This window comes from Micrasema longulum, unplaced genomic scaffold (assembly GCF_059751315.1).
Source record: "Micrasema longulum isolate JH-2025_06_02 unplaced genomic scaffold, ASM5975131v1 h1tg001152l, whole genome shotgun sequence".
Lineage (NCBI taxonomy): Eukaryota > Metazoa > Arthropoda > Insecta > Trichoptera > Brachycentridae > Micrasema > Micrasema longulum.
This window is the reverse complement of record NW_028278339.1, coordinates 71,070-95,189: the sequence shown is the minus strand read 5'-3', so window position 1 is coordinate 95,189 and position 24,120 is coordinate 71,070. Positions and strand designations below refer to the sequence as shown.

General features: G+C 30.5%; 1 protein-coding gene across 1 annotated transcript in view; it reads left to right on the top strand.

The window, feature by feature from the left end:
• Positions 1–19,859, top strand: part of LOC148276745 (macrophage mannose receptor 1-like) — a 31,576-nt gene extending 11,717 nt beyond the window's left edge. Inside the window, exons 6-11 of the mRNA XM_088233826.1 lie at positions 739–852; positions 938–953; positions 4,747–5,016; positions 11,341–11,547; positions 15,007–15,261; positions 19,120–19,859. Of these exons, the coding sequence (XP_088089952.1) occupies positions 739–852; positions 938–953; positions 4,747–5,016; positions 11,341–11,547; positions 15,007–15,261; positions 19,120–19,334 (1,077 nt within the window). The 3' untranslated portion in view covers positions 19,335–19,859. The remainder of the gene's footprint in view (positions 1–738; positions 853–937; positions 954–4,746; positions 5,017–11,340; positions 11,548–15,006; positions 15,262–19,119) is intronic.
• The last annotated feature ends 4,261 nt before the right edge of the window (positions 19,860–24,120 follow it).

Genomic DNA, 24,120 nt, shown 5'->3' with positions numbered 1-24,120 from the left:
CACACTCGCATTCTTTCGATACTTTTTTCTATTTTTATCTCTTATGAAAAACATCCCAGATACTCAAATTCTTTTAATTTAAGTTATACCTATTCACAATGATATCACATTTTGTCGTTCTTTTATCCCTTTTAAAGAAAACGCCTTTTTTTTATTCTTCGTCATATGACTCTTCTTACACACTCAGATCTTTGAAACCAAAACTGCAGATCATCTTCATCGCTAGCAAGAAGCACAGCATCATTGGCATATACGAAATCACTGACAGTGAGCGGTGTCCTCTTTAACTTGAATAGTCTACTTCAGTCACTCAACTCGATATCACACATTCTAGTTGAATTGTTTTATGAATTTTAAATCACGATGTGAATGACCCCGTATATCTTATTTTTTTTAAAGAAAAATAAAAAATTAACACCAATGGTTTTATTTATTTCCTTTAATATAAATCATTGTTGTCTTTTTAAGAGGGAAAAAAAATCTCGTTGATTTTAATGAATTAAAATATTTAAAACAATTCCTTTACTTTAAAACAGTGAAAAAATGACGCGGATTCTTTGTATTTATATGATTTTTATGCCATTGTTCATATTTGTAACATCTATACTCCTTTTAAAAATATTTCTCCAACTCAATTAAAATAAATCTCAGTCATCACGAAGAACTCCTTTTAGTGTTAATTCAGTACTCATCTAAAAAGATGGCTTGTTCTTCTTTTTCCACGTCCGCCATTACCAGGCGCCTCCGAGAGACCCTATTGCTAGCCTTCTCCTCGTCCCACGTCCCTTAGTTCCACTGAATGATGGCGAAAGATCATCATCGATGGCCTTCCAGGGTGGCGGGAGCTCGCAGGTATGAAAAAGGGGCAACTCGGGTTTTTTTATGGATATCCCCGACAGCAGTGTAAGCATACGCGGTTTTACCTTTCGGCTTCCAGAACCAATCTTCCACTGGTAATGCCGATAGAGGAATAATCATGATCACTTGGGAGATAGTTATCTTTTACAGCTGAGACTAATTTTAAGAAGCAAATAATCTTGCTATTGGGGAGTATTGTGCCCCAGCAATATCGGGCCATTGTTCAAGAGTTTCTTGCCTGATATGTTGTCCCAATTTAAGAAAAAAAAACCATAATGTTATTTTGGTCCAATAAATATTTCAGATATATTGTTCTGTTTTGTTTGGTGCCGTTTATTTTATAAACAAAATTACATATTATATTTCTATCACTATCAGTTGAATGGTACTGAAAATAATCATAATACCTATTTTAATCAGTATTCTGAAGTCCACTTAGCGAGATCATCGTGCCTTGTCACAATTAAACGAAAAACATGCATATATTATTCAGTTTGGTGTTAGTAATTTGCTTTTCATTGGTTGGTATGTACAATCATAATAAGATTAATATATTTAACGCAAATTTGCCTACTATAAACATACGATTTAAAAATTACATTAAAAAAAATTAACACGTTTTAAAAGTAGCGGTGTTAGGTCGTCACGTAGTGAATCAATTTTCTTCACAAATATTTTTTCCTTTGTCAAAAAATCACTGTTATTTCGGAGATACATTTTTATTCAACAAATTTGTATATTAAAAACAAATCAATAACTGTTTACTGCTTCTCAAATTTTTAATACATTACAAAAAAATCGTGTCATAATAAACTGTATTATTTAATGAAATGTTTTATGAAATAACCGGATCATTTCAATTATATGGCCATTATCAACTAGTTATAAATACGTCAAAAAAAGAAAAGGGATTAAACGACGTTTAAACCTTGAGAACACAACCCGATCAATTGTATTTTACTATGTTCATATTTAATTTTCGATTATTAGGAATATTTTTAAGGTATATATATTTTATTAATTCGAAATATACATTTGATATTATTTAACCTTTTATTTAAACTAGTATTATTATATTTGTTATTATCATAAAATGTAAACAAAGGTTCTGACTTGAATAAAAACTTTTAAAAAATTATCAATAATTTCTTTGAACGTAACATATTACCATGAACTGTCACGTTAAATCCACGAAAAAATGTTATTTAAATAAAAAACAATGATGAATGCAAAAACAAAGAACAATAATGGAGGTTTCTTCGTTTAAAAAAAATATCCGGGATTTGAAAAAAATATTTTGTACACTACTTCTGCCATTTTATTTTTTAATTATGCATAACATGGCATTAAAGTATTAAAAAAATAGTAACAAAGATTTTTCACTATTTCCATTATATCTTTTACGCTAAATTAGTAAAACAGCAATGTAGGCCTTTCGATTAATGTAATAATTATTATATCACCAAAACAGAATAATTATAGAAATTACTATTACACATTATTAAATAAATGTTTTTATTTAATTTTTGGACGGTGTTATTTCAAAACTGTCCAAAAAACCATGAAAAACTGGTTCCAGTATTTTTATGTATAGGTATGTAATTGTCTTGTATTTTTTTTATTATAATTTTTATTCTGTTGTTTTTCTGATAAAATAATAGTTAATAAACGCATATTTTACAGTTCCAAGTACTAACTTTAAAAATTCCTGATTTGCATTATATTTGTCAACGTTGCGGGAACGCGACGCGCGACACCACGGTACGTTATTATTTAGCTGTGAAATTGAACTTTTAACCTAATCATTAGATAAGTAGTTATACTCGTATAGTAAATAATGATCTATGCACTTAACTTTTCAATCCGATAAAAACTTCTGCACTGGATTTTTTTTTTTTTTTTAATATTTTATCTACCTATTATTTGTATAGGTAGATAAAATATCTGAAGAACGATTAATAGTCTAGATTTCTGATAACTTTTGTATTATTTTTTACGACTAAATAAAGAAATAATAAATAAATGGGATTGATCTACTACTCGATTAAAGTGTACAACCTACTTTAAAAAAAACTCTTTTATTTCATTAAAACCAATTAACAGATTATTAAATAAACCCTCATGGATTGGTATATAAACAATTAAACCTAGTTATACAGAAAGCAGCCAGTTCACAATTTTGAAAAATAAGATATTGGCGATATATGATGCAGAAAGGTCAATTCTATATTCTGCTAAAAACAGCCAGGCCGCATTAATGTATTAATTTATTGTAATAAACTGTTAAAATCACCTTTTGAAAATAGTGTTGATTACAAAAATGGCAATTCTCAATTTGCAGAAAACACCCATAGCACTTAAAAAATCTAAAAGTATAGAAGATGCTGATGCTGATGGAAAGATTAATAATTCCAAAAATCTACTTCATCAAAATTCATTAATTTAAAAACCCATGTAATAAAAAATAATAATATAATACAAAATGTCACCACATGCATTCAAAGTTTAAATTAAGTATCATTCAACAATGTTTTTAGTATGTCCAAATGCTTGCAGACTGACTGGATTTCCTCCCTAGGGAGGTATTCATATTTAAATTTGTTACAGCAGAGAGAAAACATTTTCGAGAAGGGGATATGGAAATCTAGGCATTTACAAAGCTTATGACCTGTCATTGGCTGGTTTAAGTGACCATTTTACACACTGTGTAATATTCACCATTCTGCCTATGTTTTGTATAAAAACGCCACTCACGCCAGACGGACACAAACCTTTCTATGATTACATTATTAATTACAAAGTTAGCTACAGCTTACAGCAATGCAACGGGCCGTAGATACTTGGGTCAAAAAGTGCAAGCGCAAACCAAAACCGTATGTTAAACGTTTGATGTTAAACCAAAAACCAAACCAAAAATTTGAAAGTTTGAAAGAGTATCTCTATAAGCGTGTAGCGTAGTATTACTCCGAGGTTTTCAATGTATTAAGGGCATGAATTAATATTGGGGACGCCTCAGCGAGGGAATATAATTTTCAATTTTAAGAAAATAATACAAAAAAGTATATGTATAAATAAAGTATAGATAAATAGGTACAAATAAACATTTAAATATACGTTGTTAGGTTTCTATAATTCCATTCGTCCATGCGCTCAGTAGCTGCAGGAGGTGTTGTAAACCAACTCGTATTTGTAAAAAAAATTAGAAATGATTTAGAAACACCAGAATGTCAATTTTTAAATAACGTTAATGGGAGCTAGATTTCAAACCATTTATGCGCCCTGTAGTTGCAAAACTTGTTGTAATCTAGCTACTATTTGGTATCGACTATTAAATATGTCATAATAATTGGAAACGAGCAACCAGAATCCCAAACGTCCATGCGCTATGTAGCTGCAAGACGTGTTGGGACATTTATTTTACAGCGCCCTTGAGGTGACTTTCACAAAAATGGTTATACATAAATTATCCACAACAGTAATAATACACATAATAAGGTTTTGAAATTTACTATACTTAATCAAAGCATCATAACTTAACTAAAATATTTATAAAAAGGTTTTAAATGTATGTATAAATATTTTGTTTAAGTAATCAAACTTCTTAGCAAGCTCTCTCCTATACCCTTTTTGTTTTAAATACACGTTTAAAATAAAAAAAATACACATACACACACATGAATGCAAACGTCGCATACATACAATTATGTAAATTATCTTCTTATACGAGATTATATATTATTAGATGAATAGGGGATTTTTTTAATTGGCTCTAGTATTGTTATTATATTTCTACTTTTTTAAATGTTATTAATGTTGATAAAATCCAGAATAAAATTAAACATGCACGCGCATCTCATACTAATATATTGTAATATTATGTCTTACTAGTACCACAAGAGATAGTATTTGAAAAGATTCCCATCAAATTCCGAAGGGATTACACTTTTGAGAAGGATGTGCACAAGTACTACAAGGCTGATGCAGTACCTAGAACCTGGACACAGGCGAGCAGTATTTGTAAGATGGAGTCAGCCACCTTAGCGCTGCCCTCTACGGCCCAAGAAGTCATCGCCCTGAAGAGGCATTCCGGGGCTAAGGAACGCACCTGGGTGGGACTCAATGATATAAGATCAGAAGGAGATTTTTTTACGGGAAACGGTGAGTTTACATAGAACATACTAATTACATTTATGAATATTAAAATTAAATGTCGAGTTTAATAATTTATATTCCCTCTTTTTATATTAATGGTTGCATTACGGGTAAATAATAAAATTGGTTGATTTTATTATTCATATTTAAAACATTTGTGGTCAAACATTTTACTAAATGTTATAAAATATTTGTATATAACTACTTACCGACTTTTCTATGTCTACCGGTTAAAGAACATAATATGAGGTGTCTTCGCAATAACGTAATCAATTTTAATCATGAATTTAATATAAATAGAGGAGTTCAAATCTTACATATAAACAATAAAATGGAAATATTTTACATTAGGAAAGCTTTAAAAAAAATTGTTTCCTTGATCAATAATCAAACAATCTTTCAATATAGTCTATAATACCCTACCCTATACCCATTTAACTCACGCCCCTCCCTCCACCCCCTCCCTCTTTTTTCAACTATTTCTCCCACAACATAAAATATTTTCATAACCTAATCAGTGCATGTAATGATATCGTGTTGGTTTTATAATTTTGTGCAACAACTATGTTGAAGGGGTATAGTGGGTTTTGCATGTTAGTTTAATTGGTGTCCTGTGGAAGAGATGGGCACCTCTCGAAACTGGTAGACATGGAAAAGTCTGTTTGTGGTTATGTAAAAATATTTAATAAAATTTAATTAATTTATTTTGCATTTATTTATTTTATTTATTAATTATATTTTTAAAACACGTAAGGGCTATATCATATTATGTCTCGTCTGGTTAGTGTACTTATTGTGTGCCTTTTCAGGTTGATTTTAAATTTGTCTCCAGTGTTATTTTTTAAATGGTAAGGTAAATCATTGCAGTGTTAATTTTTTTTGTCCCTTTGCTTTTTTATATATATATTTGTGTTTGATTTGCGTATGTCAGCATTTTTTTAAATGTTATGTCATCGTCTTGAATAATAATAATAATAATAGTTTATTAACAAAATAACAATTACTTTATCTACTACATACACACTTAGGTAATAGATTTCTCTGGATCATGTCTAGTCTGCCTAATTAGGTACAACCTGTTTTAAGGCAGACATTTTAATGCAAAAATAAACAATAACATTACTACCTACTAGTTGATTTACTATACAGTTATACAATATCAATGTGTACCATTTATTATTTAAGAATGTATTTTGAGTAAATTTTCAGATTTTTCTCGACCTAAACCCAGTAACTAATTGTTCACATTTTTAAAAAATTGAATCCGGGTCATGGTTTTACAATGTCTCAATTGTTTGTTTACAATTTTTATTGCATCAATTTTCGTCAAGTATTTTATATCAAACTGGTGTGTTTTTTTGTACAGTTCAGTCGTAGGGGTCAAGTGGAGTAAGTTGTAGGTTAGTTTAATTATTTTATTTTATTTTGTTTTCTTTGTTTCCTCGGAATGTCCGTCTTGTTACCGTTTCCCCAGAAGGGGATCGTGAAGCTCAATTTGCTTTTAACGTAAGCTTCGTACATCATGATTTTTTTTCCTTTTTTGGTAAGAGGAATATACAAGTTTATTCTACAAGGTAATTCAACAAAGATATATATATATATATATATAAATACTAGCGGACCCGTCAGACGTTGTCCTGCCCGAACGTTGGCTTCCCTGCTATTAGCTTGGAAAAAGACTTTTCATTGATAAGTAGGTACCTAACTACTTGTTTGTAATTAAATTCCAAAACTTAAAATTGATTATATTAAAATATTTCATTTAAGTAGGTACCTTGGTATTTATTTATGGTTGAATTTCAAAACATAAAATTAATATTTTTTCAAATATGGCATTATTTTTGCAAACGTCAAATTCCAGTCGTCTCACCAACAAAGGGGTGTACTTATGTATGAATACATTTTTTTAAAAATGTATTGAATGTAATATTATTTTAGTGTTACTAAAAATCCAATAAAAAGAAACAAATGGGTAGAAATTATAAGGAATTCAAGGTAAGAATCTGATTAAGATCCACAAAAAACAAATGCTGTTTGTAAAAATTCAAAGACAACCTTTTTTTATACACAAAAAAACAACATCTTTCCATTTTTTCTAAATGCATTCTCCTCGAATGCAACCCTGGTAGATCGATGAATAAAACATTTATGCTCCTAACTTATTTTTTACATATTTGATTGAAAGTTTTAATATCTACGAACACGCACAGCGCAAAGATCTATGTTTCTCCGAAAACCGCTTGCAAATCGGTTAAGCCGCTTAGGAGGAATTATACATATAAAGATATTAGACAATGAAATTTAGTATGACATGACTTACACAAAACAAATGGAATTACATTTTTTGGTGTTTAAATTTTTTATACAAAATACTTTGTACATATGTACTAAAGATTTATTCCTAAGAGATTTATCGCAAAAGTTTAGAGGGTATCATGAAATACATCAATTTTGTTATTTTGAAAGGATATGTCCCGACACATGCGGGAAAAAGGTGTGCGGTATGGTGCATTGCTTAAAAATGATGGCAGTTTGAATACGTCCAGATGCCTGAGTATTCTCAATTAAGAATATTTTTGACGAGTAAATATCACATACTACGAATACCGGTAAAAATACGTGAAATATATTTAAATAAATAATTGTATTTTTAAAATCAATATGGTTATTTTGGAAAAAAAAAAATTACCTATATTTTTTTAAATTTGTCTCCATTAAAAAGTGACACGTTTGGCTTTGACAATTGTGACTGACGATCAAAATTTAACCCAATCGCCACGTATTAGGTGCGTGGCCATTGCAATAAACCGTTTTCGCGGGAATTTAAAATTCTTAATTTTCATATATTTTTTATGCTACTAATATTTTATTGTTCGAAAGTATTTCATAGCCCCTTATTAATTTTAAAAGTGATATTTCCCTATTGCAATATGTACATACAGAGTGTTCAAATATTTTTGTCCATTTCAGATACGGCGTAAACCGCGCGGTTTGAACGTCTGAAAAATATACTCCGTTCAGACACAGCGGAAATCGCGCAGTTACGACAACGCGGTTTTTTCAGTCGAAATGAGCGTGGTGAGGCTACTTACATCTCAGTTTAAAAATAGAAGTGGAAGATGCAGTCTGCTATTAATTGCATTTAAAAAAAATAGTATTGGGTGCATCCAATATTAAGAGACAGGCTCTTGCGTGACCTAGCTGTAACCTTATATCCAAAATTAAAAGAAATTGGACCCAAATTCTTTAGATATTTGGGAATGCCGATAAAATCATTTGACAAATGCCACTTCAGTGTCGAAACGATCCATGATGATGATCACGTCTAAATTAAGCAGTCTCCTCAAAGCAAGTAAACTGCTGAACGTTCTCTAGGTAAACTATACAAATAAACCCGGTGCAATACTATTTTCCCGCGATCGAGTGGCGGCAGCCGTGCGGTTTTAACAATCCGTGCGGGCAAGTGTGAACAAATATGAAGGCGCTAATGTAAATAAAAAACCGGTTTGCAACCGCGCGTTTTCCACTGTGTCTGAACTTGTCCCAATAAGTTTATGTTGATATGATACTCGTAGTGCATGTTGGTAAACCAAGTAAACGTACAAATTTCGTTTGTGTTAGTTCATACACAAGAATATTTCATTTAAAAACTTTCGTAACAAAGGTTTGTTCAAGATTTGAATAGGCTGTACAACCGTACAAACTACAGTATGAAATATGAAAAAAAAAATATCGAGTCCCATAGGGCTTTTACATTAATTAATACACGTATTATATATCATCATAATTTCTCTGTTTGTACCCAGTGGTGCAAATATCATTACCATGCAACGTATTTCGGTCATTTTTTACACGAAGGTAAGGTGATCAGTTTTACACCTCAGATTCCAGTGAAGCGAAAATGAAATACTGCAGTGAAAGCACTCCCTCCACATACCCGAAACCCGTTTTTAATAGCGTATTTCATATATTTTTTACTAGGAATACAACATACTCGTATGTTGTATAAAAAATTATAAAATGTATAAAATAGTACATACATCCAGTCAAAGTTTTTCGCAAATTCAATGTTAGAATATACTACACAATAAAGAGAAAAGCGCAAATTATTAAATAAGAAAAGAAAAGAAAAGCACTGTAAGATGGTTGGGGATAAGAAAAAAAAGTGGAGGGGTGAAGGAGAGGGATTTTTATAATATAGTTGACCGATTCGAAATTTACTTACGAAAATAACATAAACATATTAAAACTTATAATTTAAGAAATCAAACACTGATTTTAGTCTACTGAATACTTTATCTCATTTTTACAAATATGAAAAAAAAAAATCGTGACAATTGTTTCGCCTTGTTAGGGCATTTTCAAACGAATGTGAAGATTAGATAGATTGAATGTCCTTATATAATTATATAATTCAAGGTACTTGAGTAAAAAATTGAAATAAACTTATGAATTAAAGCATGTACATTAATCATAGCTGTGGGAAAAACCAATAGTTAAGGGCAAGGCTAAGTGTTTAATAGATACGGGGAATTAAGGTATTTATATTTGAATTTCGGAAAAATTTACAACACATCAAAGTAATTATTGACATACTCGTACATGTATGTATTGTGAGATATTTAATGAGGCTTTATTGTTTTGTATCTTTAGATAATAGTTGTGGAAAATATAACAATAATATTATAATAGGTTGGTGTTCTTTATAATTTTAATACATGATTGAAGAAGTTTATATAAACATAAATGTATTTTTATACATTATTTATATTTTATTATTGACAGAATTATTGACAGCATGACAGCATTATTGACAGAATCAAGAAAGGGGTGCTGCGTTGGTTTGGACATGTAGATCGAATGGACAGCGAAAGAACGGCTAAAAGGATCTACGATGCAAATGTTGATGGATGCAGAAAACGAGGAAGACCGAGAAAGACATGGCACGATCAAGTCCATCAAATACTTGAAGATAGACATGTCAAAAGTAGGAATAATCGGCATGCGTGCATGAGAAGATGTATGAATGAAGAGGAAGCGAGGTCTGTATGCCAAGATATAGTGTTTTGGCGCTCTATCCTCTCTGCCTATCCCTACGGGGAAACGGCGTTATGGTTTGTTGTTGTTGTTATATTTTAAAGAATTTCTAAAAATAAACATGCATTTGTAAAATGATTTAGAATCTTATTTTATACGTAGTGATGAAGGGACATAGTGTAAAATAACAGTCTATAGTGTAAAATAACAGTCTATGAACGAAATTTTTGTTTTTATATTTGTAAAAATAAAATAAAGTGTTCAGTAGACTCAAATCAGTGTTTGATTTCTAATATTATAAGTTTAAATAAGTTCTACAAAATAAACACCAAATCACTCAATAAACATGTTAAAATGTACATAAATTAATTACACACTGACAAATGGTTCATTTTAGAAATCTTATATTTTAAATACGATTTATCCAAAAAATATTTTTAAAGGCATTTAATATCTCTAAGGTTAACTAAGCCCCGTGGCTTGCCATTGGAGATATATAAAAACGTATAGATTTTGATATTATTTTCAGGTACTTGTACTTCAAAAAAATTTACTTTATTATTGTTTTTATTTAAAAGTGCAGTGAAAATTATAGACTTTTAAATGTATTCATAATTGTAAATTCAATATGGGATTGTCCTGAACTTAATTGAATTATCCTAATTATCCTGAATTATCTCTCATCAACTTCATGGTGCCTGTAAGAATGACTAGACAGGTGCCACCGTTTCGTGGCAACAATTCACGGACAGTGTATGCTTGTAATGCCGTATTAAACAGACTTCATGAACTCGGCAATAGTTATTCCCACGTATCTGATATATTTAGTGTAGGGTATTGTTCCCATAGAACAAACCTTTAGAACTTTTTTAAAGATGGTGAATGGTAATTATATTTATTTATTCATGCATTTCATAATATACACAGTTTTTTGTTCACTTTACCCAGCTGTATGAAACAGTACTTATGATTCTCTTGTTGTATTACTGTATAATGTTTCATTATTTAAACTTTCTACTGAATATGCTGCATAATTTAAAGTTAATTTTTTTAATATAAATCTTGTATAATTTTTAGGTTTAATTTTTTTAAATATAAATCTTCGGTATGAGGAAATTTATGTTAAAAAAATTAAATTAAACTAAATATGTAGTATTATAAATGTTTGTAAAATGCAGATTTGCCGTTTATGTTAATAAAATATAATAAAAAATAAATAATAATAAAAAAAAATAAAATAAATAAAAGGTGAAGTAATTTTGAATTTGTGAACACTTGACTCATTGATTCCAGGAACATGTACGGAGGAATTCGCATTTTCAAACTGGGCCGATAATGAACCAAACAACGAAGGCGATAATGAAGACTGTGTAGTTGCGGATATAAATGGCTTCTGGAATGATGTGAGATGTGACAACAAATATCCCTTTGTTTGTGAAAAAGACGCAAATCACCATCCGAATTATAAGTACTACGCCAATTGCGAGACTTCCGACAGAGGTGAAAAATTTTATATTATAGTAGATAATATTTATTTTAATAATTTTTATTTATTTATGTATTATGTAGATGCATATAATATGTATTTGTATGTTCGTTTTGAATTAACGTACGCGTACATTGTTGAAATTACATTGTATTCACTGCATTTTGTGGTTACCTACCGTATTGTATGGGACTCGTTGCACATTATTCATTCAGTTTGTATCAATTAAATTTTTAAAAAAAAGCCTTTTCTTCAGAATAAGGTGTAGAAATTTTCCATACTTCAAAAAAAATTAAAAAATTTCTTGATTTAAATATTAACATAAAGGTTTCGAAAGTAGATATAAATTATTACGTTTTTAAGAATCAAACTTCTAAACAATCTCTTTTCTGTACACTGTTTAATATAATTACAAGTTTTAAATTATTTTTATTTTTATACTTGCGCACCCACACACACGCACCCTCTCCCTCATTCATTCATTCACACACACAGACACATTCACATACACAGACACACGAATACAAACGTCACACACATACAATTACGTAAACTCTTTCTCTTTTATATATTGTACTATTAGATTTACAGTGGATTTTTTTTAATTGGCTATAGTTTTGTTAATATATTTCTACTTATTGTTTTATATAATAACTGTAAAAATCCCAAATAAAATATATAAAATAATATTTATCCTGGATAAGAAGGAGCTACAGTTTTGTAGATAAACCTATGGTGCATATATTATTGTTTTTTGCACCATAACAGGCCAGAAAGCATTAAAACCAAATAATTGTTATTATTCTTTAATTTAATTGTACCAATAAAAATTGATACCATTCAGATATTTTAAACTAATTGATTTTGTTTTAGTTGGAGATTTGGAATAGTTTTTCTCTTTTTTAAGCATCAAAACCGTAATAAACGCATTATTTCGTTTATATTATGTGCTTCCACAATATTATTTCTGTACTCTATTATTTGAATATACGAGTAATTAACACTTATATCTGAAAATCCGATGACAAACAATTAGTTCATAGTTTATCGGGAGGCATTTTCATTTTACGTTTTGATTTGAAAAAAAAAAAATAATGCATAAATATTTTATTGAATTAATAAAATATGTAATTTAAAAAACAGCAATTTAAAGTAAAGAAAGTCAAAAAAATTTTTCACTTAAAATATATTTGAATAAATAAGAATTATGTAACCTATCAATAATTTTTAATGCGACTAAATAGTTCTGCATCCAGCCAACGATATAATAGATAAGTTACAATTGCGAAATAATGGTAATTTAAAACCAAAATGATTATCTTTCTAGTCGTCTAATTTCCTAAAAAGTTAGTTTAATGAAGCTGTCTAAAATATGCAAAAAGATAGACAGCTAGAATCATTGTGTTAGGATTTTTTTTCGCCAACAGGCCGACAGTCTTTCGCCAGACATTTGTTCACCGACTTTTCTTCGCATAGACTATTAATAATTCGCCCCCGGAAGAGTGTATTAGTGATTAATAGTTAAAGTACAATATCACGGCGAATAAATATTCGGCAAAGAAATGCTGTGGCGAACAACTCACTTGGCGGTGAATAAGGAACTTCAGCCCTACGGGTAATTGGATACAAAAAATGATTTCTCACGCGCGGTAAAAATTAGATCATTAAATTGTACGCCAAAGTTTCTTGAAGTACGAAAAAAAATATCAAAAATGTTTTAATAAAAACGAACTACTTCGAACCACATCACTAGTTCATACGAATCAACCAATGATACGAGAGTCCTGAAAGATTTCTGGTTTGCGATAAGATCAATCGGCATAACTTAACGAGAAGAAGCGGAAGAGAACTTGCAACGTCACACGCGGAGTCATTTCAGAAATAAAAACATAAAAAAACCAAAGCGCTGATAATACGATACATAATTATTTTTTTTGGCTAAGTTAAATAGTCTATAAACAAACAACAAAAAAAACAATGAATTTTTTCATCGACTGTAAAGAAAAGTCGGGGAACAAATATTATATGTGCACATTGTGTTCTCTTTCTGTCTATGTACACGTTGGCTGAAACAATATAAGATATATTATTACTTATTACCAAATATTAAAATTGGTTTGAAATCGAAAAGCAATCAAAATTGAACATCTCTTTAATATCAAGAATGAGAATGGGACATTGTCTCGTTGCCTCGCATTTATCGAGAATAGGTGTCTTTACTTCGGCAATGTGTCTTTGTGAAAATGACGATGAGACATTAGATCATCTGTTTTTTGACTGTCCCCTCTACGAAAGAAGCGAATTTCTTCAAAATATATGTGAAGAATATAATACGTTCCCTCTTAAGGTAAAATTTTTGCTAGCCCAGAATGATTTGGATACTTATTTACTTCTGACTAAATTCTTAAGGACAAATAATAAAAATATTTGAATTTGTTAAATATTATTTGCATAATTTAATTAATAAGTCTAATTGAATGTCCCTCTTTACTTTTGACCCAAAATTTCATTTTATGTTTACGTTTACTTTATACTGTAATAATATTAATATTTTATTGTCACATAACTCTTTCATACTGATTTTAACTACTTTTTTTTTTTTTTTTTTTTTTTTTTTAAATTCAAACCAATTTTTTTTTTTTTAAATTCCCGCCAAACTGCAGAGGCAGTTTTTTTGCATACCTCACATTATATTATATTTTTTCGTGGGTATGGGTTTTTTTTTGTCGTTCACTGAAGCGTATATTCTTTAAATTTCTTATTCTTGTATCTAAGAGCCAAAATCACTCGCAAACGAGTGGAGGCGTATAAAAAAAAAAAAAAAAATTTTGTAAACGTTACTGTGTGAGATTCGATTTTATAATTATTTTATTCATGCATTTATTTAGTATTATTATTATATATTATGCATATTACACAACAAATATTATATTTTAAATTATTATTTAACCTAAATCAACTCTTATTCTATCTTTTTTTGACTCTTTTATACTAATATTTTTTAAACGTGTATTTTATTTAAAACATTTTCATTTTGTTTCATTCTTATCGCTAGTATTAAGAAAATGTGTCTATTTAATAGGTATTATAATAAGCTAAATGAAGCGCAATTCTTTTTATGGCAAAAAGTATAGAAAATTAGAATAATAGATTACATTTGGGTTTCTTATAGATAATAGCTATTTTGAATGTTCAAAAATATTCAGGATTTGAGAGGTTTTCCTAAAAGTACTTGAGTGAAGTAATGGAGGCTCTTTAAGAGAATCTTTACTTTTTTTTTTAGGTTATTAAGGGTTGTGTTTTTTTTATATATTTTGTTTTCTTGTACATATTTTATAAAACAATAAAAAATAAACTGTTTAAAAGTAGGTTATATATCTTATTTTTTTGGAGCGCACGTAACATATAACACTACCATCATTATAAAAAAAACTTTCGTTTAATTTTTTTCTTTAAAAGTGTTTCTTTTCCAGATTACTTTTATCATAACACGGCGGAGCGGTGTTACAAAGTGCATACATCTCCTAGGACATGGCACGATGCGTACCGCGTGTGTTCCCATGAGTTATCTTCATTAGCCATGATTGAAAGTGCAATTGAGGCAGATATCTTCAAGAGCAACATGCACAAGTACCCCGAACACACACTTCGGGAGAATTTCAATAAGTCGATAGTACTGTTGGGATTCAGCGATCTAACTAGCCCCGGGGAATTCCTAAATATCAACGGTAATTTATAATTTTCTGTATTGAATATTCAACAGCCTTGAGCTAGAAAATAGACTAACGCATTCAAGGAGACACATCAATTTCATAAAAAAAACATCACAAACAACAAATTATAAACATAATATAGTTTTGCTATAAAAAATACCAAAAATAAGGTTTAGAAATGATCAAAGAACACACATAATTTGAATTTGGGCATTACAATTAACAAGGCTATGGCCCAAAAACCTGAGAAGTCTCAGAGACGCATTAAAATCCAAAAGGGAATCAATAAATGTTAGATGAAAGTAAATAATGTGTATTCTCGATCTGCATCGACCTGCGTCCGCGCATGTCTCCGCCTCCTCCCTCACTACTAACTTAACAAATTTAATCCCGATTAATCAATTGAATTCAATGAATTAATTTATTTTATTTCTATTTTGATTTTAATAACCTACTCACATTAAAAAAAATGATAGCAATGTATTCATTTATTGATGGTAATAATAAATATAGTTTTAATATTAGAATATAATTATTGCATTTTATGTGGCATCAGATTGATAAATTCGGTTAAGAAATTGATCCATAATTGATAACATCATTATTTTCTTCAACTTTTTGTACATTATGTTATTTGTACATTGGCGGGCTTATTGCCAAATGGCAATTTCTTTCAACCAACCAATAAAATAAAAGTTTTATTTTTATAATTCAAGTTACAGAACATATTTAATAGAAAAAAAGATTGAAAAGCTAAAGATACATAAAAATAGAAATAAAAGTATTTTTTAATAAATTACCTTAAATCAAAACTATTACTCAATGGGAGGGAAAAAAGGAAAAAAGAGGAAAAAGGAAAGGAGGAGAGATTAAGGAAGAGAAATGAGATGTTTCTTCAGACGTGATTTAAACAGAGATAATGTAGTAACATCATTGATGGTAGATGAGAGATGTTTCCACAGTCGAACCGCATGGACACTATATGAGTTAGAGAAGAAAGAGGAATTGTGGATGGGTATTAAGAGAGTGCCTTGAGAATAAGAACGAAGAGGTAAACCATGAACTGATAAGCGTTGAAATTTTTCACGCAGGTATATAGAAGCGTTAGGACTATGAAGTACATTGAACAGAAGTTAGAACAGAACATCATCATTGCCATTAGAAAATAAAACAAATTATCCTTAAATGACCCACTTAAAACATCGAAAGCCCAAAAATATCATTATTGTCCTCGAGTTCATCAACAATATGATCGACATTTCAAAATTTTTGTCAATATCAAAAATTATTTTAATGGTCTGGTGTAACTCATTCAATACCTACTTGCATAAATGTTCTCCCATGACTAATATTGAAAGTTGTACTGTTAACTTTTACGTGGTGTTTTACCATCGACCGCACCAATTCAATTCACACTGAAAGGGAAGTAATCGAAGCACAGTTTTGTTTGCTTCGCTTGCGGTGACATCTTAATTAATTTCTTCTTTGTCGTCTAACCATTTAATGATTTCACTTTTTTTCCATTTTTTTCCACAATGATGCAGCAATTTTCATCCAATGGTTAGTGGCAAAATATTTTTTAACCACTCCAAAAATGTTCTTTCGTTTATTTTGTCGTGAAAGTCTGCAGAATTTTTTTTTATTCTAAAATTAACAAACCATTTGAAACAAATCCTGCTAAACACTATAAACCATATTTCCTTACCCGTTGGATTAGAGGGTCCTACGGAAAGGCCGCATGCAAAAGCTTCTCGTCTCATTTAAACGGTATTATTAACCATTTTTTTAAAATGTCTCTTGCATTTATCCAAGTTTCATTGAGGTAGTATATAGTACGACCTTTCTAGCTTATTATACCTAGAAAATAATCTCTAGGCCAAAGAATTAGATCTTCCCGCTCAGTTAATAAACTACTGCGTTTTCGATTACAATATTGAAAACCCAATTTATCGATTACATTATGAAAAGTGCTACGTTTGAAATTCGCTAAAGGATCACCGTTATTGAGAGCCTGAAAAACTTTGTTTATTGCATGAATTTTTTTTTCCAATTAAAAAGAGTAAACCTTTGATCTAATTGCATTTTTATCAAAGTCGTCAATTGTCGAAAATATGCTCAATCCCCGTCTCTTTTTATTTGGCGATTTAACTTCACCGGTTCTTGAATATTATAACAGAGTATATTTTACGAAATGCACTCCAATACCAGTCTGCTCAGAAATTGCGTGAATGGCATACATTTGTGAGATACCAGGGTTCTCAGATATTATTTTTTATATATTAATAATCATAGTGCGTTGAGGTTTGTGTACTGTCTATAAATATAAACCAACACCAACATTTTGTTATTTTATATAGTACAGTATCTATATCATTCATTTATAAAAATGTATCATTGTTACGTTTTGAATGCTTCCTCTTTTGTTCTTTACAATTGGTGATAGTGAATTTGAACATATCGGTTGAACATCCATTTTATCTCAGGGTCTGAATGGGTTTATATCTTGTAAAGCAAGCTATATGCGAGAAAGTCGACGAGTTACTAAAGTATAGTAGACGCCACGCCGTAGCCATGCGCACTGCGAGCGAAACTAACGTAGCGGGGGAAGAGATATGCGCAGTACGAACCTAATTTTGTACTGTCGTAGGTTAATCTTATTTTGGATCGAGAAAAGTTGAAAAACATGTTCGATCCGTTTTTTTCTTGCAATTTTTTTTTTTTTCTTGTTTCTAAATATTTTTAATTGCTCAGATGTTTCATTTGGATACCTTAATTATATCGAAAAGTTTTACCGTCCTCAGTATAAAATTTAAAACTTAACACTTAGCTTAATTGTAAAATTTGATGGTTTTAAGACTCTTTCGATGAAATTTTAGTTTTATACATTCCATTGAATTAAATATTTGGAAAATTTTATTTATGATTTAATATGTAAAATGATATCTCTCAATACAAGCTTGTTTAGTGAAAGAAATAGGTGGGGAAGATATGGAATATAATAAGTTTTGATTTAATAATAATTACAACAAGGACTTACCCCATCAATCTCTCTCTTGAATCCACGCCAATATTCATCCATCTAGAACGGCCTTCTACTGCTATAAAAGCAATTGATGCCAAAATATTGAACGATTCTATAGCTTTCCTCTAAACTTTTTTACCTTATCGGTTGACGTCCAAACGGCCTTCTTCCCTCGACACACTCAAGTAGTATATAGATTTACCTGGGGTAGTATTCTGACTCTTATTTACCTCCTAGAGAATGGTTAATTTGAGGATTTTTATTTTTTCAATGCGATGACATTTTGCTTTAAACAACACCACACTGATGATTAAACGTCAAATGATGTTTAAAACTGTAAAAAATAGATAATAAACGAATACGATTTGGTAAATTCAACCTAATTAAGTATTTTGGGTAATGTTTAAGGTCACACGTTCTGAATTAAAATCATCATGTTTGTTTTTATGTTTTTATATTCATTTGACGTTAAATCATCAGTGCGGCAAGATATGAAGCAAAGTGTGAACGTGTGTAAAAAAAAAATCCCAAAATTAATCACTCTCTAGGGGGTAGAGAAGTTTCAGAGTAGCACCCCTGGCTATCTTAATCTTCTTTTTGCACATGGATAAATTTGTCTAGAATCGGGTTGTGGTCCCGTGGCTAGTGTTGCGGACTCACGGATCAGAGGTCCAAGGTTCGAACCCGAACTTGATTTCCATTTTCTAATAGTGAGTTATTTACAACTCGTTGAAAATAATGGCCACCAAAGTTGAAATATTTGGGTAAATTATAAGAACGCTCATATGTTTTTTAAATTTAAAAAAAATAAAAAAATTTCAAATAAAGAATATATTTGTTTTTTTTTCTAGGGGGCAGTATTGAAAACTCAGAGTACACTGAGTGGGCGGATGTAGAGGCAAGTCAGTCAAAACACGAACACTGTGGAGCCATGTTAAGAAATGGGCAGCTAATAGCTGTTCCGTGTGATGTGAGAGCAATGTTTATTTGTGAAAAAATCTTGGTCGCGTCCGATCCTCTTATTACTGGACGTTCTGGAATCAAAATGAAAATTATAAATGCATAAAATTTGGACGACACCTCACTAAGTAATGAAATATACTGCCATTAAAAAAAAATGTTGCATTGTAAACAACAATAGCAAAAAGTTAAGAAATTTTGAAAATATATCAAAATATGAATTGAAGACTTAATAGGACAGTAATTATTTCATGTAACGGATTTACTATTATATCAAATAACTAAAAAAAACAATATTATGAAGAGTATGTTTAATGATGAAGACACGGCTGGATTCCATTCCCTAAGGAACTTTCAAGATAGAAGTTTATTGCAAAAGAGAGGGAAAACATTTTTTAAGAAAGGCCAAGAGAAGTACCTACATCAACTTGCCAATGACAGTGTTTAAAGAACCAAAGATATTGATGGAACAAAACCGTATAATGTAATATCTTAATGTAGTATTTATTTATTTTTTTACAATAAGTCATCGAAATTATGAGCCGTGTGGAAATATTTTCATACTCTTTTATTTCATTATCAATGTATCAATAAATTCCTTTGAGGCAGGCAAACGCACCAACCTCTATACTACGAGGCGGACGTATTTTTATTTGATTTCCCCTTTCAGGATTTTTAACCGTGAGCAGTCACCGAATCGAAGACACTCGTCCAAGATTCTGTTTCTATTTCACACACAGAACTATATTCTTCATCCGCCCGAACACAGACCAATAAAATTAATAAATATATAAATAACTAGCGCACCCGACAGACGTTGTCCAGCCCGAACGTTGGCTTGCCTGCTATTACCTTGGAAAAATACTTTTCATTGGTATATACGTACCTAGGTACTTGTTTATGATTGGATTCCAAAACGAAAAATTACTAACATTCAAATATTGAATTTTTGTTGGTACCTAGGTACTTGTTTATGGTTGAATTCCAAAACATAAAATAATTTATTTTCAAATATACAATTATTTTCGCAAATATAAAACTCGGCTCTTCTTACCAACAGGGGTGCACTTTATTCATTGAAAAACGTATTTAATGTCAGTTAATATTATTTTTGTTTTACCAAAAATCCAGAAAAAAGAAATAAATGGGAAGAAATTATAAGGAATGTAAGGAAAAAGTCTAATTGGGATCCATAAAAAGCGAGTGTTGTTTGTAAATATTAAAAACGAACTTTCTGTAAACACAAAATAAAAACATCCTTCCCGTTTTTTTTGTAAATGAATTTTCGTCGAATGTAACCCCGGTAAGCCAATGAAAAAATGTTTTATGCTTCTAACTTGTCTTTTACAGATTCGATTAAAAATTTTAATATCTACGAACACGCTTAGCGCAAAGATCTACATTTCGTTGAAAACCGCACTTAAATCGGTTCAGCCGTTTAAGAGGAGTTCAGTGACATCACACGTACAGAAAAATTATATATATAAAGATAATTGGTTATTGGTTACGGATACAGTTTATTGTTTAAAGCTTAGAGAAATACCGATTATCTAGAGTTTAAAACAGAAGCCATTTATTTGTATCGCATAGAACGAAAACCTCACAAATTTTTGGTTTAACGCGTTTGCGCTTGAAATTCTCGACCTGAGTACCTACGGCCCGTTGTATTGCTGAAAACTGTAGCTAACTTCGTAGTTATCATAGAATGGTTTTTGCCCATATGGGCGACTATTAGCGGGGGTATTATTACTCCGAGGAATAAGGATGGAATAACAAATTTAAAGGCATGTTGATATTTTTGCATTCCGCGGCATCTGTTGACAACGTAGAGTGACTATTTTTGATGTAGAAATAGCTAGATAGATAGGTGATAGGTGGCACGCAGTATACTTAACATGCATTGGCCAGATAATTTACGTTAGGTTGTTCTTTCACCTGTGTCCCCAATATATTTTTTATTTTTTTTTAAACATGTAAAAAATATGTGAATTTCAAAAACTTGTCTACAAATGTTTGGATACGTACAAAATATTTTCGAATATAATCTTGATGACACAATACTGTCGATCTTAAATAATTTTTAGCAGTTTTGTTAATCCTTGTTTCTAAAAAGAAATTAACTGGCACGCACAGAAGTTAAGTCTTGTAAACAATGTTTGAGTATGTCCAAATGCTTGCAGACTGGCTGGATTTCCTCCCTAGGGAGTTGTTCATATTTAAATTTATTTCAACAGAGAGGGAAAACATTGTTGAGAAGAGAATATGGAAGTCTAGGCATTTACAGGGCTTATGACCTGTCATTGGCTGGTTTAAGTGGCCACTTTACACACTGTGTAACATTCACCATTCTGCCCATGTTTGGACATCTATATTTCCTCAATTCTTCCATCTGTTGACTTTTGTGAAGTGAAAGATCTGAAACCTTTATTGTTGTGAAGAAATTCATCTGGCTGAATTATTTCACATACTAGGCAATGCCTGAAATTGAATTGGAAAATTGTTTTCAATTTTCAAAAAAACAATTTTCCAATTCAATTTCAGGCATTGCCTAGTATGTGAAATAATTCAGTCAGATGAATCTCTTCACAACAATAAAGGTTTTAGCTCTTTCACTTCACAAAAGTCAACCGATGGAAGAATTGAGGAAATGTGGAGGTCCAAACATGGGCAGAATAGTGAATGTTAAACAGTGTGTAAAGTGGCCACTCAAACCAGCCAATACAGGTTATAAGCCCTGTAAATGCCTAGACTTCCATATCTTCTTCTCAAAAATGTTCTCCTTCTCTGTTGAAATAAATTTAAATAAGCCTTGTTAGTTTATCCACCTTCAAAATAATAGAAAGAAGATTTTCAATAATTAGGTAAAATGAGACAGTGAGAGATGTACCGATATTTGCCGATAAAGTCTAATCAATTTATTGTTTTACCCTATTGTTGAACAGCACTAGAGCGTTGCTGCATCGCATTGCGTGTCGTAGCAACATGAAAAATTTCATTTGACTGCATAAACTTGATATCGATAAACATTCGTAAGTTACTAACTGTCTCATCATAATATGGGTTCAGATCTAAGACGGTTTCCAAATATGTACTATCGTAACGCAGTGCATTGCCAAGTAAAAATAATTATAAAAATATGCAATACAAAAAAAACAGCGACTAATTGGAATATTATAAGCATATTTTATTCAACACTTCTGCATGCAAGAAGGCTACAAAGCCACACACGATACACAATATATAATGATTTTGCTATGGCGTTTGACAAAATAAACGAAAATATTCTATTACTTCGCCAAGGTATGAGAAATGGGAATACAAGATTATTTGGCTTTTATCAAATATAAAAAATAGACGTGAAACTGTAGCTGTTCTAAGATTTGACTCAAATAGCACCGACATTCCCTCTGGGGTTCCTTAAGGATTCCACTTAGGAACCTTATTATTCTTAATCAACATAAATTACTTATGTAAATTTATTAAGAGTCTAATTTTATCATGGTCGCTGACGGCATTAAATTATTTTAAAAGTTTCAGTTAGAAAATAATTGTTTGGAATTACAAAGCGACCTAGATAACGTAGCGGACTTCTGTTACCGTAATCAGCTATACTTACACACTAATAAATGTTTCGTTATTTTGTTCACTAGAAATAAAAATAAAATTATATTCAACTATGGAAATAACGGTAAATGGTTAGGAAAAACGAGCTGAGAAATCCAAGTTTGAACATTAATGAAAAACTCTTACTTCATTATCATACTCAGGCATCCATGAATAACGCTTACAGAAACCGTGGCGTTATTATACTCACCACTCGATCATTCAAAACAACCGCATCACTCAACATTTTATCAGCTTGAGTTTGTCTTTGTTATTTTGGATCCTCGATGCAGAATTTATGTATTTATTTATCTCGTATGAAACTTTAAATTTTTCCTTTCTATATGAACACCTCACTGGGTATATTCAGCCCAGGGTTATAACCCGTGTCGAGGCATTAATTTACATTATTTTCATATTATCTTCCGGTTCTAGTAGTAATATGCGCATAAATACACATACATAAATGTATGCATAGATGTACACATACGTATATAAATGAATAGTAAAAAAAATGTTTTTAATTTTTTTTTCTTTATTAATAAATTTTATAAATGGTACATTTAAAAAAAATCTATAAATATGTATTTTTACACATCTAGTAAATGTTATCACTGCAACTCTCCAAAAAAGAGACTAACTCTTGTGCTTGGAGTGTGACTTACACTGTTGTAGTTGTTTATTGTTTATTATAATAGTTTATATAATTTTAAATACGAGTAGGTACATGAGAAAAAAATAAAAACAAAGGATAAAGAAAAACCATAAAACAATAATACATTCATACTAATTAAAATTTAATGTAGTTTTTACACGTGTTCAACAATAATATAATAATAATATCAACAAAAAAACATAATAGTAGTGATATAAGTACTGCACATAGGTACTATGCAGATATTGAGTCGAGAAGCATGCCATCGTCGCGGGCTATTATTTTGGCTCCTCTACATCCGCCAGCTGCCGGTCCTCGAACATCCAAGCAAATACCTATATACAAGTACATATACGACAATGTTTTATATGATATTCAAAATACTGAAGATTATAATTGGATAACAACTAGATAAGAATATTAAAATTACAGGATTAAGGATAATAATATTGCAACAAGGTAGGGTACAAAATAGATTCCTGAATCTTCTAGATCATAAATTTTACCTTTATTTTGACTCGTAAGAAGACTCTTCTCCCTTTTATAGTTTAATTTTCCCTTACTAAACGTATGTAGCATTTCTGATCTGTCTTTTTTTTCAAATAAAAAAAATATATATGGAGAGTTTTTAGAG